The sequence below is a fragment of the Physeter macrocephalus genome, chromosome 17, assembly GCF_002837175.3.
Source record: "Physeter macrocephalus isolate SW-GA chromosome 17, ASM283717v5, whole genome shotgun sequence".
In the NCBI taxonomy this organism is placed as follows: Eukaryota; Metazoa; Chordata; class Mammalia; order Artiodactyla; family Physeteridae; genus Physeter; species Physeter macrocephalus.
Genome location: NC_041230.1, coordinates 14,748,118 through 14,764,729, shown reverse-complemented (window position 1 = coordinate 14,764,729; position 16,612 = coordinate 14,748,118). Strand labels below are relative to the sequence as shown.

Below are 16,612 nucleotides of genomic sequence, written 5' to 3'. Positions count from 1 at the left end.
GATCCCGCATGCTGTGCAGCACAAAAAAAAAAAAAAAAAAAAAAAAAAAGGTATGTTTTTAAAAAACATTTTAACACAGAAACTGGAAGAAAATGGCTTATGTATATCAAATACGAATGAAAATGACTGATTTACTCACATAGCAGTTATTAAGAACAAGATGAGCCAGATCTTTCATGTATATTTTTAAAAGTAACTCATACATAATGATAGTAGGGACTTCCCTAGTGGCCCAGTGGTGAAGAATCCGCCTTACAATGCAGGGGGACGCAGGTTCGATCCCTGGTCAGGAAACTAAGATCCCACATGCCGCGGAGCAACTAAGCCTGCGTACCACAACTACAGAGCCCACGCGCCCTGGAGTCCATGCGCCACAACTAGAGAGAAGCCCACGCGCCGCAACGAAATATCCCACGTGCGGAGACAAACACCCAACGCAGCCAAAAATAAATAAAATAAATAAATAAATAAAAATCATAAATAAATCTAAGAAAAAATGACGATAGTAAAATAAAGATGAAAAACAGTACAAGAAAGGGGTGGGGGAAGGCATGTAAGAAAAATAATTAGGGTAAATAAGATGGTTAAAGTTCAGTATCCAGAATGTATAAAGATCAGTTCAGTGAGCAAATGATCAAAGTATTTGAACAGTTTACTCCAGAGGAGATAGAAATGCTACGTGGAATATTCAGCCTTATTATTAAGAAAAGCAAAGTAAGGTAACTAAGACACTATTAAAGTAGCACACTTATTAAAATGTTAAAAATGGTAGTAGAATTTGTGAAGAAAGAAGTACACGAATACATTGCTGATTGTTATAATTATGGCTGTGCTGTATATTATAATTGAAAAGTAAGACCAGCTCAAATGGTTAGTCATCACAAGTAAACTGTGATATGTTAACACACTGGAATATCTCTTTACCATTAAGAGTGACAGATTCAGGTCCTGTGCAGATACAGGGCAAAGACTATAGACATCCAAAGTGGAGGAAGGTGCTGGGCCAGGGTATCGCCTGGAAGAGCTGGTCTTCACTGTCCTGGGGTTTCTCCCAAGTTGGCCTACAAGGCTGCTCTACCCACCTATGTCTGCCCCATACTCCTCAGCTCCCCGAGACTCTGGTAGGAAGTCAGAAGGAGGTGTGCCACTCTTAGAGAAAACCAAAAATGTGTATCTTAGAGGGTTACAGATACATTTGACCTCTGGGGCATTTTCTCTCTGTAGGCACAGCACATGCTTGGTTACCGTGGGTGGGGAACAGGGGTGTTAGTTATAGGACTCAGGTATTTGATGGGATTGGGGGCCTAGTGTGGTCATCGCCTGCCCTTAGACTAGCCAGGTTGAATCCTTTCATGGCTGACTAATGCACCCTGACTTACTGTTTCTTTGATATGTTAGTATGTTGGTGTATATTGCTGTCCTGGTGGTCTCAGAGTGGTCCTGCCTTATAAGGTGACCTTGCATCTTTTTGCTGAGATCTACTTGTGTTCCTTTCACAGTTTAACTTTCAATGTATCATTTTATTTCTCTTGATTGCGAATTCTTATGGGGAAACCTTACTGTATCCACTAAGTTCTGACAACAGGGCGTATGGGGGTTAATAAGAAGTTTATGTGGCCTAATTGTGTCTATGTGAGCAGTGAGATGAGAAGTAGCTAAGAGTTTGTAGCTAAGAGTAGTTTCAGGTCCACATGGGTTACTTAATTATTTAGTTATAAACCGGAATACCATCTGGGATTGTAATGTTCTAAACGCTTTTCTTTCAAGGATGGACACCCTCTTCCTTTGTGTCTTCACGACAGAACAGAGCAGACAAATCTGTTTTTGGTCCCGAAGATTTTATGGATGAAGAGGTGAGTGTGCAGAACTTTAGCTGCCAGTTAGCCGGTGAGATGTGGGTGATTGGTTGCTGTAGCACCTTCTCTCTCCCCAGAAAGTTCAGCGTACGATTTCCTCTTTGTTTGTAAGACTTTATCATTTTGGTATTTGCACTCCATAGTGCCCTGTACATCAGTGGATTCTTGTTCATTGGCATAGTGCCTTAACTGGCTGGTGCCAGTTTCTAAAGTCAAGAGTGTAAGGGGGGACTTCCCTGGTGGTGCAGTGGTTAAGAATCCCCCTGCCAATGCAGGGGACACAGGTTCGAGCCCTGGTCCAGGAAGATCCCACAGGCCGCGGAGCAACTAGGCCCGTGTGCCACCACTACTGAGCCTGCGCTCTAGAGCCCGTGAGCCACAACTACTGGGCCCACGTGCCACAACTACTGAAGCCCGTGAGCCTAGAGCCCGTGCTCCGCAACAGGAGAAGCCACCGCAATGAGAAGACCGCATACTGCAACGAAGAGTAGCCCCCGCTCACCGCAACTAGAGAAAGCCTGCACGCAGCAACGAAGACCCAACACAGCCAAAATAAATAAATTAAATTAAAAAAAAAAAAAAGAGTGTAAGGGAAGGTTATATACAGGCAAATTTACTTGAAAAATCCCCCACTGCCCCAAAAGTGCAGTGTCTGTCAAGCTGAGTCCACGGCCTTCCATGGTGACTCTTTTTTTAAAAAAAATTTTCCAGCATAATTAAAAAATTGTTTTTATTTTTTTAATTTTATATTGGAGTATAGTTGATCGACAATGTTGTGTTGTGTTAGTTTCAGGTGTACAACAAAGTGATTCAGTTATACATATATGTGTATCTATTCTTTTTCAGGTTCTTTTCCTATTTAGGTTACTACAGAATATTAAGTAGCGTTCCCTGTGCTATACAGTAGGTCCTTGTTGGTTATCTCTTTTAAATATAGCAGTGTGTACACGTCAATCCCAAACTCCCAATCTATCCTTCCCCCTCCCCTTCCCCCTTGGTAATCATCAGTTCGTTCTCTAAGTCACAGTGACTCTTACGCACACTGCAGTTTAAGGAGGAGTGAGTGACTAGACTAGAGAAAGGGGTTAAAGGAAGCCCTGTGCAGGCATCTGGGCACCTCATTAAAGTGACCATGACCGCTGCTTCTTAGGAGTAAACGGTGGGGGGTTTCTAAAGTGGTGCTACCGGCTTGCAGCCTGGGCTACATTTTCTGGTAAAATTAAGCCTCTCTTACCTTAAAACCTAGTCATGGGTTCATTTGTGATAAAGATTAAGTAACATACTTACCTGAGCATGTTTTAGGCTGCAGGTAAGTGGCAAGGGGTGATCCCCTTCCTGTTTGACTAGCAGAATCTATGAGGAAACATATCTCATGGAACAAGAAATCCAGATATCAGCAAGGCCCCAGGCTCTCAGGTATCTTCTGCACGTCAGCTTGTCCTTCCACGACCTCACCTCACTGTTGCAAGGTGGCCACAGTAGTTCCAGGTGGCACATCTGGGACGACATTATCCACTGGGAAGGAGGACTTTCTTCTTGGAATCTTTCTTTGAGAGCAGAGAAGCCATTTGGTGGACTTTCCCTCACATCGGCTCCGGTGAATTGTTCTACAAGCTCGTTCTTAAAGCAGTCCCTGGTGAGGAAAATGGGATCAGAATGACTGGCTCAGACAAGATGTGAACCCCACTCCCTAACCCTCCCCTGCCCCAACACATCCCCCTGCAGGGACATCACTCCTGAAGGGCATGGTGGCGCAGAGCCAGGCCGGTGCCTGGACAGCGTCAGGGCTCCGTGGGGAGAGCGGAAGGGGCTGTGGCTGCTGGACGGGCAGTGGATGGTACTTAACTCTAAGCCTGGCACTGGGGTGCTCCCAAATGCTTGCTGACTGTGCCTCCAAGGCCTTTTCCGCCTTCACACTGACCTTTGAGGTATTGTCCAAGAAGATCAAAGAGCAGAGCACTTCCTTCCTGTTCTCCTAGCTTGGCAGTGCCTGTTGTGGCTTCACTGAGTGGCCACTGTCATGCCCCTGTCCTCGGGCACTGGCCTTAGCTTATCCAAAGTCAGGGCGCAAATCAGCTGCTCTGCTGATCCCTAACTCAGTTTCGTAGTTTTAACTTTTTTTTTTTTTTTTAAAGTAATAAAGCTGTGTGATGTATCATGCTTAATCACTTTCCAAATAATGTAAGTCATTCTGTTTGAATTTTTTTTTTCTTAAGGATCTTAGTGAATTTGGGATAGCACCTAAAGCGATTGTTACCACAGATGATTTTGCTTCTAAAACCAAAGATCGAATACGAGAAAAGGCCAGGCAGTTAGCAGCAGCTACTGCCCCTATTCCTGGCGCCACTTTGCTTGATGACCTCATAACACCAGCAGAGTAAGAAGAATTTAATTCTGACTTTTCTGATCTTGGCATCACTGCCTTGCAGAGGTGTGATGACCTTACTTAGGGATAGTTTGGTTGCAAGTAGGAGAAGCCCTCTCAGCCTAGCTTGAGTACAAAAGGGTGTTTTGCCAAAAGGGCCTTGCGCTGTTACCACATGGAGTGCTCTAGAGCTCCAGGCACCAGCTGTGTTAGTGGGGCTCATGGCAGCTGGAGAGCTATTAGGAACTGGGGTGACTTCCCTCCCACCCCCTGCCTCACAAGCCTTAAGGGCTCTCTCCTCATCCTACCCTCTTTCTGCATGCTTCCTTGTTCTGTTCCTGGGTGTGTGGCCCGTTGTGGCAGCCTCAGACCATCGTGGTTTCCCAGGCCACATGCTTGGCATCTATATGCCCATCCCAAAGGCCTGGGAGAGGGGGCGTCTGATCAGCTTCCCCAGGTCCAGTCAGCTGTGGTGGGAACAGCAGGGCCATGCAGTTCTAGTAGGGATGGGGGAAAGGGCTGAGGCATGACAGGTGTATGAGCTGCTTATTTCCTACTGTTCGTTAGTGTTTTAAAAAGAAGTTCATTTTCAATGCCTTGATATCCTAGGTTATCTGTTGGGTTTGAATTGCTAAGAAAAATGGGTTGGAAGGAAGGACAAGGAATTGGTCCTCGAGTAAAGAGAAGACCACGCCGACAGAAACCTGGTATGTGTACTGATTGTCATTAATTCTACAGCAGACTTTTTGATGACTACATGTTTCTAGAAGTAAGATTGCTGGGTCGAGCAGTGTGCACGTATTTTAAGGTTTTTTATGTGTAATGCACAATAACTTTCTGGAAGGATTGCACTAGTTTACCTTCCCACCAGCAGCATATGAAAGTTCTTGTTTCCTGCTTTTTCCAAAACTGTGTTATAGCTTAACATGATTATTTTCTATTATTCCTGTCCCTTGGTCTCCCCAGCCAGACTGTGAACTCTTGGAGGCAGCAGTACTTTCTTTCGGTTTCTCTGTGGTTCTGGGCAGTAGTGGTTACTCACCAGGTGCTGCATCATTGCCAGAGTGCAGGTGGGGCAGGGGCTGGTGGAAAACAATCCCTGAGCGGTCAGTGTCTGACTCTAAAGCTGTAGCGTCTTTTACAGGCTCAGCCGTCTACCCCTGAAGAGTGTCAGTGAATCAGGTTTCTATAATTTTAGTCACCTCTGACTAATGCATTTGAAATCTCTTTTATAGATCCTGGAGTAAAAATCTATGGCTGCGCATTACCCCCTGGAGGCTCTGAAGGATCTGAGGTATTGTATGGGATGATTGACCTTCAATTTGGCCCAGTAGCACCTGTTACTTTATGAGCGTGAAATTTAGGTTCGGAAAATTTTAGAAATCAGTCAGATCGCATTATAGGGAAATACCCATACCCTAAAAATGTCCTCATTGTGTCAGATACTGTATCTAGCAACATGCCAGCCCCATAGATGTCCAAAGTCTGTTCAGATTCTTAATATGGAGTTGTTTGTCAGACATAGGCTCACAAACTAGAAAACAGACTTATGGTTAGCAAAGGGGATAGCAGTGGGGGCCAAAGGGGAGAGATAAATTGGGACTTTGAGATTAACATATACATACTACCATATATAAAATAGGTAAACAGCAAGGACCTACTGTATAGCACAGAGAACTATATTCCATATCTTGAAATAACCTATAATGGAAAAGCATCTGAAAAAGAATATATATATATATATATATATAAAACGGAATCACTTTGCTGTGCACCTAAAATTAACACAACATTATAAATCAACTATACTTCAATTAAATAAAGGTTAAAAAAAATGGAGTTGTTTGTGTTAGTATCATTTGTTCAGGGACTTGATTTAGTCATTTGTAATAGTGGAAACGAAAATATGGTAATTGTTCTGTTTGGAATTAATCACTGCATTTGAAAATAGTATTTTACAGGCTTTACACCAGGCAGTGACTCACCTTCATTCCATTTTGAAACACTGAAAATAGGATGAAGATGACGACTACTTGCCAGAAAATGTGACCTTTGCACCCAAAGATGTCACACCTGTGGATTTCACACCTAAAGATAATGTACATGGACTGGCTTACAAGGGCCTGGATCCCCACCAAGCACTGTTTGGAACTTCAGGAGAACATGTTAATCTTTTTAGTGGTGGACCCGAGGGCGCCAACAATCTTCTTGGAGATGTTGGAGTGAATAAAGGAAGAAAATTGGGAATTTCAGGCCAGGTAAAAGTGTTTCTGTTTTATAAACAGGGAACCATTGACAAATGAGAATTCTTGCTGTATTATATTAGCCCCATAGTAAGCACTCATTATTCATTGACTAAATGAAGCCCTTAAAGTGGTTGTGTTGTCCTTAGGAGCTTTTCCGAAGACACGTAAAGCACACCGTCCTAATCTGAATATGTGTTCCTGAGACCCTGTGACCTAATGTGCCCGGTGGAGTTTGTGTGTGAGGAGTGAGGACTGCTTCCCACACCCCTGCGGGGCTGAGCAGAAAACCACACTCACCTCTTTGATTTAGTTAATAGTTGAATTACAATCTGCCTCTCCCAAGTTCAGGTCCAAGTTGTACTACCTCTCCGACTCTTTCCTAGTGCTGCAAGCCCTAAGTCAGGAACCTGGGTGTAAGTTTTACTTTTACCAAGGGGCCTTGGTAAAAAGACTTGCTTTTTACCTTTGAGGAGATGGAGAGCTTTTCCTGATCGCTTGTCTTCTCAAACTGATTCAGAGTCTCTTTCCTAAAATAAGTTCAGAGAATGTTTACTTTGTCATTTCATTTGTACCTTTTCTTTCCTTCACATGTTTTTTTCCCAATCCTTTTAACAAAAAGTGCTATTTGTTCTTCGCCATTTGCCATAAAGATTAGGAGTTCTTCTAGCAGCTGTTAGAGTAGCGGTGGGCTTCAGACCCTGGTCACCAGCGCTGGCACCAGACCATGTTGTTCAGTAGATGAACATTCTGCCTTTCTCCTTTTGGAGGCCCCATTTCTCCCCCTGCACTGCTGCTTGGGTGTCTTCTCCACTCCTCTTTCTGCACTAAGACCCAGACCCGTGGCTGCTGCTGAGTCTGGAGGACAGCTGCAGCGCTGGAGCCATGACATTCACTTCTGGTCAATGTTTTCCAAAAGACTTGGATACATGTGTTAATCTGGGGCTCCCATTCACTTCTCTCTTGGTGATCTTGAAGTGCTAATGTGGTCTGATCAGTCACATCCTTATAGTAGCCTTATCCTTCAGTGCAGGCAGGCATATGCTAACACCTGTAATGGCTCAGTGTGAAATCTTGCTTTTGAAGGCTTTTGGTGTAGGTGCCCTGGAGGAGGAAGACGATGATATCTATGCCACGGAAACTCTATCCAAGTATGATACCATTTTGAAGGATGAGGAGCCTGGAGACGGACTCTATGGCTGGACGGCACCCAGGCAATATAAAAATCAGAAAGGTAATTCCATGGACCCGCAACTGATGGTAGACCAAGTGTTGGGACATTAGCCTCCGTGGAGCAGGGAGTTGTTGGTCAACGATGCAGAGTGAGGAACAAGTGGGGATAAGAGAGGCCCATTGTGGGAAGTAAGACAGAAGTGGGATTTAGACCAGTTCAAGGCCAAAGCCAACTGTGCAGACAGAGTCAGGTGGGGAGGAGGAAGGGGCCTGGAATCAGGGAAGGAGCAAGTGTGTGGACACGTGCTTGCTCGTGTTGCGGGTCAGAGCTGACAGTGGGTCAGAGGGACGCACTCCCAGCTCAAGGGACTGGGCAGGTAGCCAAAGGAGGTCAACTGGGGCAGCAAGTCAGGAGGCCAGGCATGGGGACCAGGTGGTAGGTACACAGAGAGCCTGCAGCAAAATGGAGATTGGTGCCCAGCTCACCTCATCACTTAAACTTATCTGGTTCCTAAGGGGCTCTTGTTGAGCTAGGAGATGAATATCTCTTGACACACCTGGAATTTCAAGTCAGAGTCTTATAGTGATTCGGATTCTATGGTTCTAAGTAGGATTTCAGTTTTTCTTTCCAGAAAAGGTATAGGAAGGAGTCAGTAGGTATTAATGGCATGTGATTTTGATTCAGTCAGACCTGGACTTGAATCTTAGCTCTCAATCAGACCCAGATTCGAATCCCGGCTCTCTACTGCCCAGCTGCCTGACCATGGGCAAGGCTTGTAGCCTCTCTGGGCGTCATTTGTAAAGTGAAGATAAAATCCACCCTGGGGGTCCTTGTGAGGATTAAATGGCATCACAGGTTTGGCATAGTACCTGCCTCAAAGACTGAATAAATGGCACCTACTGTAACAACCACTTAAACTAAGGGGGTGAGAGTTCAGATAAAATAATCTATTTAGATGTTTTTAGCTATAGTCAGATCAAGTTTGATCTAACTCTTATAAAATACATCTAAATAATCTAAGCATCACTCCCCAATGATGCCAATTTTACATTTCTAGAAGAGAAAAAAGCAAGTGAGAAACAGTCTTTAGTTTGCTCAATGGCTGTGAGCACAGACCGTTAAGAGAGATTCCCTGGGCTCCCGTCCTGGCTCTCCCCACTTATCAGCTGTGACCTTAGGCAGGCTGTTCAACCTCTCTATGCCTCAGCATCCTTGCCTGGGCAACGGGCACGGCAACGGCTTACCTATCCCACGGAAATTTGCGTCAAGGGCTTAGAACGTGCCTGGCACACAGCAAGCACTCTGCAAGTGTGAGCGGCCTCTGTCATCATCGCCACGAAAAGAACCCAGGGTTTTACACGAGGTGCTGGGCGGGTGTGCACCCAGACGTTAGTAGATGTTACCTCTGGGTGGGAACTAGGCTACTTTTATTTTCTTCCTTTTGCTCACCTATATTTTCAGATTTTTCTACTAAGACTGTGTATTGTTTTTATAACTTAAAAGAAGATATATAATATTATATTAAATTAATGTTATATTAATTAATATTATAGCTTATGTTAACGTGTTAGTTATTACACTAACTATATCAACATACTAACACACATACTATATTACTAATATTAATATAATGTTTTAATTTATAATAATTACTAATCTATAATAAATATACATATTTAAATCTGCCTTCTCAGCCAAATCTTTGGCTTTTCCTTTGTATAACACCTTTGCCCTGGCTGATTAATCCCAGCCAGCCCTTCCCCCATCAAGCCTGGGTTGGTGCCTCCCTCTGAGGTCCCCACCCTCTGCTCACGCCCTCCCTGCCACAGTTCCCTCTCCTATCCTTAGGGTCACAACGTCGATAGTTTTGACCTTACGGTTTTTCACTGAGTGAATCTATACGTAGCCAGTCTCATGGCTGATTTTTAAATTGTTCTTGTATTTTTTCCATGATAAGTAGGGGTATAGTATTCTCATGGCTCTCTCTTTGTAGACATTCGTTTATTTCTTCATAAAGGTGAAATTGCTGGGTTTTTAAAAAAAAATAAATTTATTTATTTATTTTTGGCTGCGCTGGGTCTTCGTTGCTGCCTGCAGGCTTTCTCTAGTTGCGGCGAGCGGGGGCTACTCTTCATTGCAGTGCGCGGGCTTCCCATTGTGGTGGCTTCTCTTGTTGCGGAGCACAGGCTCTAGGCGCGAGGGCTTCAGTAGTTGTGGCTCGCGGGCCATAGGGCTCGCGGGCTTCAGTAGTTGTGGCACACGGGCTTAGTTGCTCCACGGCACGTGGGATCCTCCCAGACCAGGGATCAAACCCGTGTCCCCTGCATTGGCAGGCGGATTCTTAACCGCTGTGCCACCAGGGAAGTCCCAAATTGCTGGGTTTTAAAAGAATACAAAATTCGAAGAATGTAATTTAATCCTATATTACCCTACAGAATTTTAGGGACTTCCAGAAGAGGCGGATTCTTAACCACTGTGCCACCAGGGAAGTCCCAAATTGCTGGGTTTTAAAAGAATACAAAATTCGAAGAATGTAATTTAATCCTATATTACCCTACAGAATTTTAGGGACTTCCAGAAGCTGGTCCAAAAGTTCTACGTCAGTTGAAGTGCAAAGAATGAGATTGTGGGGAGGGTAGTTACAGGGCAGTGCTGCATTATAAGAGGCTGAAAACCTCAGTGCCACCTGCCCTGCGGGCAGCCGTGCCTGCTTCAGGGTTCAACGCCCAGCTTGTGTAAGTGCTGGTGGTCATGTAGCATGGGCTTTTGGCAACAGAAAATGCAGTTCATGCATATGGATTTTCGACATAACCTCTATGTGCAGAAAATCCTTGAGAATCAAAGGGGTTGTTTCCACAACCAATAGATCATCCGTGGCTGCAAGTTAGAGGGGTTAGTCATATCCTGAATTAGTGATCCTTATCTCTTGTTAGAATTTCAGTTGAGAAAAAGACAAAAGCACCTTTTAATTGGTCCCACAGTTAGATTACAGGCTGACCTGGTTGTATTGCCTTTTGTGTCTTACTTGGATGGTTGCTAAAGAAATTGGGAGGTCACGTCCCCATGTTCTTCACCTAGTTTTAGAAATGACTCTTTCAAAGTTATTTTTATTTTTATCCATACTTGTTCTCTTGATGGTTTTTCTTGAGATCTTTTACTCTACAGAGTATATTCTTTGGTGCCCTTTAGCATAGGGCCTTACGTACTTTTTCTAAATAACGATGTTGAGGTGCCATTGTTACCTGGACAGCCTAATCAGCCCAGGGCGTTGTGGTCTGGGCTGCCAGTCACTGAGTCAACAGAGGTGTGAGGGCTTTACATGCCGTTCTTTCCTCCCTTTTACTGATTGCAACTATGACATGTAGTGTTTATATTCTCAGAGATAAAAAACTGAGGTCTTTTGTCTTATTCTAATTTTCTCTGCCTCTGGAATTAATCAAATGACATCATTTTGTAGTATCAGAGAAAGAGCTTCACTACGTTGGCAAAATTTTGGATGGATTTTCCTTGGCTTCTAAACCTTTATCTTCTAAGAAAGTAAGAGTTTTCTTTTTTTTTTTAAAAAAAAAACTGATTTAGCACTTAAAATATTTGCTGCTGTGTAATCTGAGTTATTCTGTTAACAATTGAAAAGATAAATAAATTCTGCTAACAGAAAGCAACAGTCTGGTTACTAAGTGATTGTCCAGGGAAACATATTCTGCATTGGAAATGTCAGTCAGTAGCCACATGGTGTTCAAAACATCTAACTGCTAATCTTTTAAATCCGAACTTCAAGTGAGTGGTTATTTCCATTAAGGAAGAATTACATTAGAAGCTGGTGGGAGAATGGAATTGATCCAGTCCTAGGGGCAATGTAACTTAAAGAAAATTTCAAAGAGCCGTAACAGCCCACAGTCCCAGCTCCTCCTGGGCGCCGTGGAGCACATTAGCTGCTGTGGGCAGGGCTCCCTGGGCTCCTTGCCTGCGCCGAGCGGAAGGGAGAGAAGCTGGGAACATGTGGGTCGAGTCCTGGGGAGGACTCCTCATGCCTTTCCGGGTAGTTCTGTTTCTGTGAGCCTTTTTACAGCTTTGGCCACGTGGCTCTTTAACACCCAACAGAGTCACGTGCTCACAGGTTAGCATGGGTGCTGGTAGCTCGGGAGGGGTGCCTGGCCGTTTGCCTCCTTGGCATCCTTGTTTTAGATTGTTCCACACTTTAATGGGCTTTTTGATTTTAACTCAGCAAACATTTGTTAAGTACCTCTGTGGCTTGGCCTGTGGTTCTCCAGAAGCAGGGAGGCCAGGAGCAGCGCAGCCTGAGAAACCATATACGTTATTACAGCAGCTTTGATTTGTTCAGTCGTGATAGTTAATGTGTTGTAACAGAGAGCAGAAGATGTTCAGAACAGTGTTGGGCACATAGTCAGCCGCTGTTACTTACCAGAAATGTCATATTATGTCAAAGGAGAATGTAAGTTTTTTACATGTATGAAAAGGGAGCATAAAAATGGTTAAGTTGGGGGCTTCCCTGGTGGCGCAGTGGTTGAGAATCCGCCTGGGATGCAGGGGACACGGGTTCGTGCCCTGGTCCGGGAAGATCCCACATGCCGCGGAGCGGCTAGGCCCGTGAGCCATGGCCGCTGAGCCTGCGCGTCCGGAGCCTGTGGTCTGCAACGGGAGAGGCCAGAACAGTGACAGGCCCGCGTAGTGAGAAAAAAAAAAAAAAAGGTTAAGTACTCATTCAGCTTAGGACTCAAGGGTAAATAGAACTATTTAAATAACTCTTGGCCCCCAAGTAGCTCCTGCTCATCGAGGGTGCCAGACAGACAAATCCACTGTCGTGGCAGTGTGTGTAAATGGAGATGTGGGCACTGGAGGTTCCTCGCTGGCGTAAGGATTTGGGTGTGAACGATTCAGAGCAGGGCTGTGTTCACTGAGCCTTTCACAGAGAGACAGGTTTTCTAATATGTGGCTAAAAACCCAGCCTTTGGATCCAGAGGCAAAACAGAGCAGTGATTTAGCAGAGGGATTGAAATGCTTTGAATCCGATGGTGGATATTAAGAAGAGTCATGTGTATACACCCCTCCTATCTGCCATGCTCCTGTGGTTTTTTTGTGTCATGGTAACATGAGAGTGTTTGCTGGCTGACTTGAGAGTTACGTTTTTCAGAGAAGGCGGTCAGGCTAAGATGATAAAAAATGAGGTTTCCTACCAATGATAATAGCACTCTTTCATGACTTTCATTGGACCAGGTGCTCACCCCAGGCTGTACTTTACAACCACCTGGGAAGCTTGGGAAACTCCGACTGCAGCCGACTTTTCTGTGGGATGGGACACAGGCATCAGCATTGCTAAACCTCTTGAGTGAGCGCTGTGTGCGTCTGGGGCTGAGAACCACAGCCACAGAGTGTTCAGTGCTTCACTGGTCACAGAGCTCAGAATTCCAGGTAGCTGAAAAATCTAGAAAACAGCTTAAATAGGACTGTCCATAAATATGTGTTTGTTAGCCCAAGAGCAAGGGAGACCATTTAGAGCAGTAATTTAAAAATATCTAATACTTTCTTTTAGCTTATCTGTTCTACCATCATTAATACCTGAATTTCCCAAATGTATTTCAATTTCACTTCAGTCAGCTTTTGAATGAAAAATACCTTGGACCAAAAAATAAGGCCTGAAACTCCAATTTGGAACTGAAACATAACCAATTCAGAAAAAGAATTCTGAATTTATTTATTAAAAAAAAGTTTTTTTTAAACCTAATGTGATTTTTGAAAATTAATTAATTAAGTAGTTAATTAAGGCTGTGCCGGGTCTTAGTTGCGGCATGCAGGCTCCTTAGCTGCGACATGCGAACTCTTAGTTGCGGCATGCATGTGGGATCTAGTTCCCCGACCAGGGATCAAACCCGGGCCCCCTGCATTGGGAGCATGGAGTCTTACCCACTGGACCACCAGGGAAGTCCCAAGAATTCTGAGTTTAAAAGTAACTTATTTAAAGTTATTCTTTCTATTTAAGCTGCGAATCATACTTTCCTAAATTTTCTGATTCACAGTGGGCCAGTTTTGCACGTGGGCCAGTGGTAGTAACTATAGTTATCGTTATTATTCTCATATAAAACATGCGTGTTAGCGTCTCTGAGTAGAGTGGTCGGGGTGATATTTTAAATGTCTGGCCACGAGAACAGTGTGGTTCTGGTGACCTTCCAGATCCAGGATGGACGTTGGCGGGGCACCTGGGCAGGCTGTTCCCAGTGCTGCCTCCCCGCCAGGTGCTAGCCTGGGAAAGGGTGGGGTTTACCACGCTCAGAGGTAATGAGTTTTCTTGGTTAAATGAAACATGATCACCTTGCAGCCTGTGTGTTCTGAGTTTTGTTTTGTTTTGTTTTTGTAAGATTTATCCACCACCCGAATTGCCAAGAGACTATCGACCAGTGCATTATTTCAGACCTGTGGTGGCTGCCACCTCAGAGAACAGCCACTTACTTCAGGTATTATCAGAGACAGCTGGAAAGCCAACACATGACCCAGGGACACATAGTAGGCACCAACTGAATGCCTCCAAGCGGGGAGAGTTGCTAGGAGAAGCGCCCATTCAAGGTATGTGCCACAGCGAAGATTAAAATCATTACGTTTATAATAATCTGAGTTATCCAAATCAAAATGGAAAGTCATTTTCCCACTGAAATTTTTTACATAATTTTGTATTCCCAAACTGTGGGAACACAATTATTTATTGTGAATGGTGTAGTTTAACAGTGTACACATCCTTTACTTGTTGTTTTCCCACCATCGGTTTGAGTTGTGTCATTCAAATTATACACCCAGTCTTAAGTGCAGCAGTTTTCAGACTTTTGATAATTGTCCCAAGAATGAAGCAAAGACTAGGGCCATGTGTACCTTCACTTTTTCTGCACAGCCTGGGAACGTATTGTCTTTTTCCTCAGGGGAAAAGGGTATAGTTGCTCTTTTCCTGAAAGGCTAAAAGGAATGAGTGTGTCTGAAAGGATGGATAGACGTGGAGAATCCCCTTGTAGGCTGGAACCGAGAGACCCGCTGTGAGAGTTGGACTTGGACTTGCTGTTTGGGAGCCTAATAGGTGCCTCAGCTACAACAGACCAAAAGAGAACTCTTGGTTGCCCGCTTCCTTCCCCAGGTCGCTCTTTCTTCAGCTTTCCCCTTCCCAGTAAATGATACCACCAGTGACCCACTGCCTGGCCCAGAGCATGGGAACCCTAATTCTTAGCTCCTTTCTTTCCCTGTCTACCCCTCCCTACTCAGTCCCTCAGCAAGTCCTCTCAGCTCTACCCTCAACATGTGAGGGGACCCCATCCACTTCTGTTCGTTTCCGCTGCTTCCACCCTGGTCTCAGTGCCCATATTCTCTCACCTGGATCATTACAGGAGCCCTTCATTGTTCTCCTTAGTTCCCTTCCTTTTTCTCTGCAGCCTGTTCCCTTTAACAGCAGCCAGATGTATCACTCCCCACCTGCCCCTGCTAAAACGCTCCAGTACTGCTCACACTAAGGAGAAGTCCAGGCTGCCCACAACAGGGCCCTGTGAACCCCACCCTGCCTGCCTTTCAGGCCACAGCTTACACCACTTTCCCTGAAGCCCCTGGGGTCCAGCCTCATTCATGATCCTCCCTCCTGCCCTCTGAACTTGCCGACCATCATGCCGCCTCGGGGCCTTCATATTTCCTCTGTCTCTGTTTTCTCTCACATTTTGGCTCTTTTTTTTTTTTTTTTTTTTTCGGCCGAGCCATGTGGCTTGTGGGATCTTAGCTCCCCGCCCAGGGATTGAATCTGGGCCCACGGCAGTGAAAGCGCGGAGTCCTAACCACTGGACCCCCAGGGAATTCCCGGCTCCTTCTTTTTACTTAGAGCTTACCTCAGGTATTATCTTTTTAGAGGGCCTTTCCAGGCTCTCCCTGCCCACTGTTTAAGCTAGTTAGCTCTTCCTCTGCCCCATGACCAGCCCTCTCACATAGGTCACCCTATTTTTTTCTCCCCACAGTTCTCCTCTCGTGGTTGTCCTCTGGTGTTGGTTCTTGGTTTCTTTAATGTCCATCTCCCTCACTAGTGAGAGCAAGACCTCATCTGTGTTATTCTCCCAGCCCCAGGCCTGGCAGTGGGCGCTCAGTGAGCATTTGTGACACGCGTGAGTGTTTGATGGGGAGCTGTGCTCTGAGCCAGGGCTTGTGCTGGGCAGGCCCGTGGAGATGGTGGTTGCCACAGACGGGAGGTCCGGAGTCTGGGATGTCAGGTTCCTCATTCTAGGACCACTCACTGGCGTTATAAACATCCAAGTACTAACCTCCACTTTTGCCAACTATAAAATAGGTGTGTCATTATTTTATTACTGTCTAGCTCACAGGGATAGTATGAATACAGATGAAACACTAAATGTAAAATACTCCCCTCCAATTACATAAATTTGTGATATTGAAAATGTATGTAGAGAGATATGTGAGTATAGATGTTTTATGATACTTTTCATCTCTTGCTATTATTGTTTCTTTTTTAGGGGCACCTACTTCAGTGTTAGAATTTCTGTCCGAAAAAGATAAAGAGAGACTCAAAGAAGTGAAGCAGGCAACTGACCTTAAAGCAGCTCAACTCAAGGCCAGGAGTCTGGCCCAGAATGCCTCTAGCAGCAGACCCCAGCCCTCCTCTCCAGACGTCGGACACTGCTCTTGGCACATGGCATTGAGTGGTGGCACAGCCCCCGTAAGAGCCAGCAACTTCAAACCTTTCGCAAAAGATCCAGAAAAGCAAAAACGATATGAAGAATTTTTAGTAAATGTGAAACGGGGTCAGAAAGGTGGGTACTAGGCCTGGGCCTCCCACGTGTCGCCAGGGGTAGTGTTCTTGCTGTTCTGACCTTAGGCCCAGATTCAGAATTGAGGTATCCTGCTCTGGCAGTGTTTTACTTTGCCCTGCTGTGAACACTGTAAAGATTTCAGGCCCTGGCTCTTGACTTGAGAAAGCAAGAAC

At 44.9% G+C, this 16,612-nt stretch overlaps 1 protein-coding gene across 3 annotated transcripts in view; it reads left to right on the top strand.

Moving 5' to 3' along the window:
* GPATCH1 (G-patch domain containing 1) overlaps window positions 1–16,612 on the top strand; it is a 42,772-nt gene that overhangs the window by 6,302 nt on the left and 19,858 nt on the right. For all 3 annotated transcript variants that reach the window (XR_008615529.1, XM_007101658.4, XM_028477974.2), the window contains exons 3-11: window positions 1,768–1,853; window positions 4,073–4,233; window positions 4,831–4,928; window positions 5,457–5,515; window positions 6,237–6,479; window positions 7,551–7,698; window positions 11,096–11,175; window positions 14,013–14,217; window positions 16,143–16,439. Coding sequence is in view for 2 of the 3 variants with exons in the window: in XM_007101658.4 (XP_007101720.2) it covers window positions 1,768–1,853; window positions 4,073–4,233; window positions 4,831–4,928; window positions 5,457–5,515; window positions 6,237–6,479; window positions 7,551–7,698; window positions 11,096–11,175; window positions 14,013–14,217; window positions 16,143–16,439 (1,377 nt within the window). In the remaining variant the exon portion in view is untranslated. The remainder of the gene's footprint in view (window positions 1–1,767; window positions 1,854–4,072; window positions 4,234–4,830; window positions 4,929–5,456; window positions 5,516–6,236; window positions 6,480–7,550; window positions 7,699–11,095; window positions 11,176–14,012; window positions 14,218–16,142; window positions 16,440–16,612) is intronic.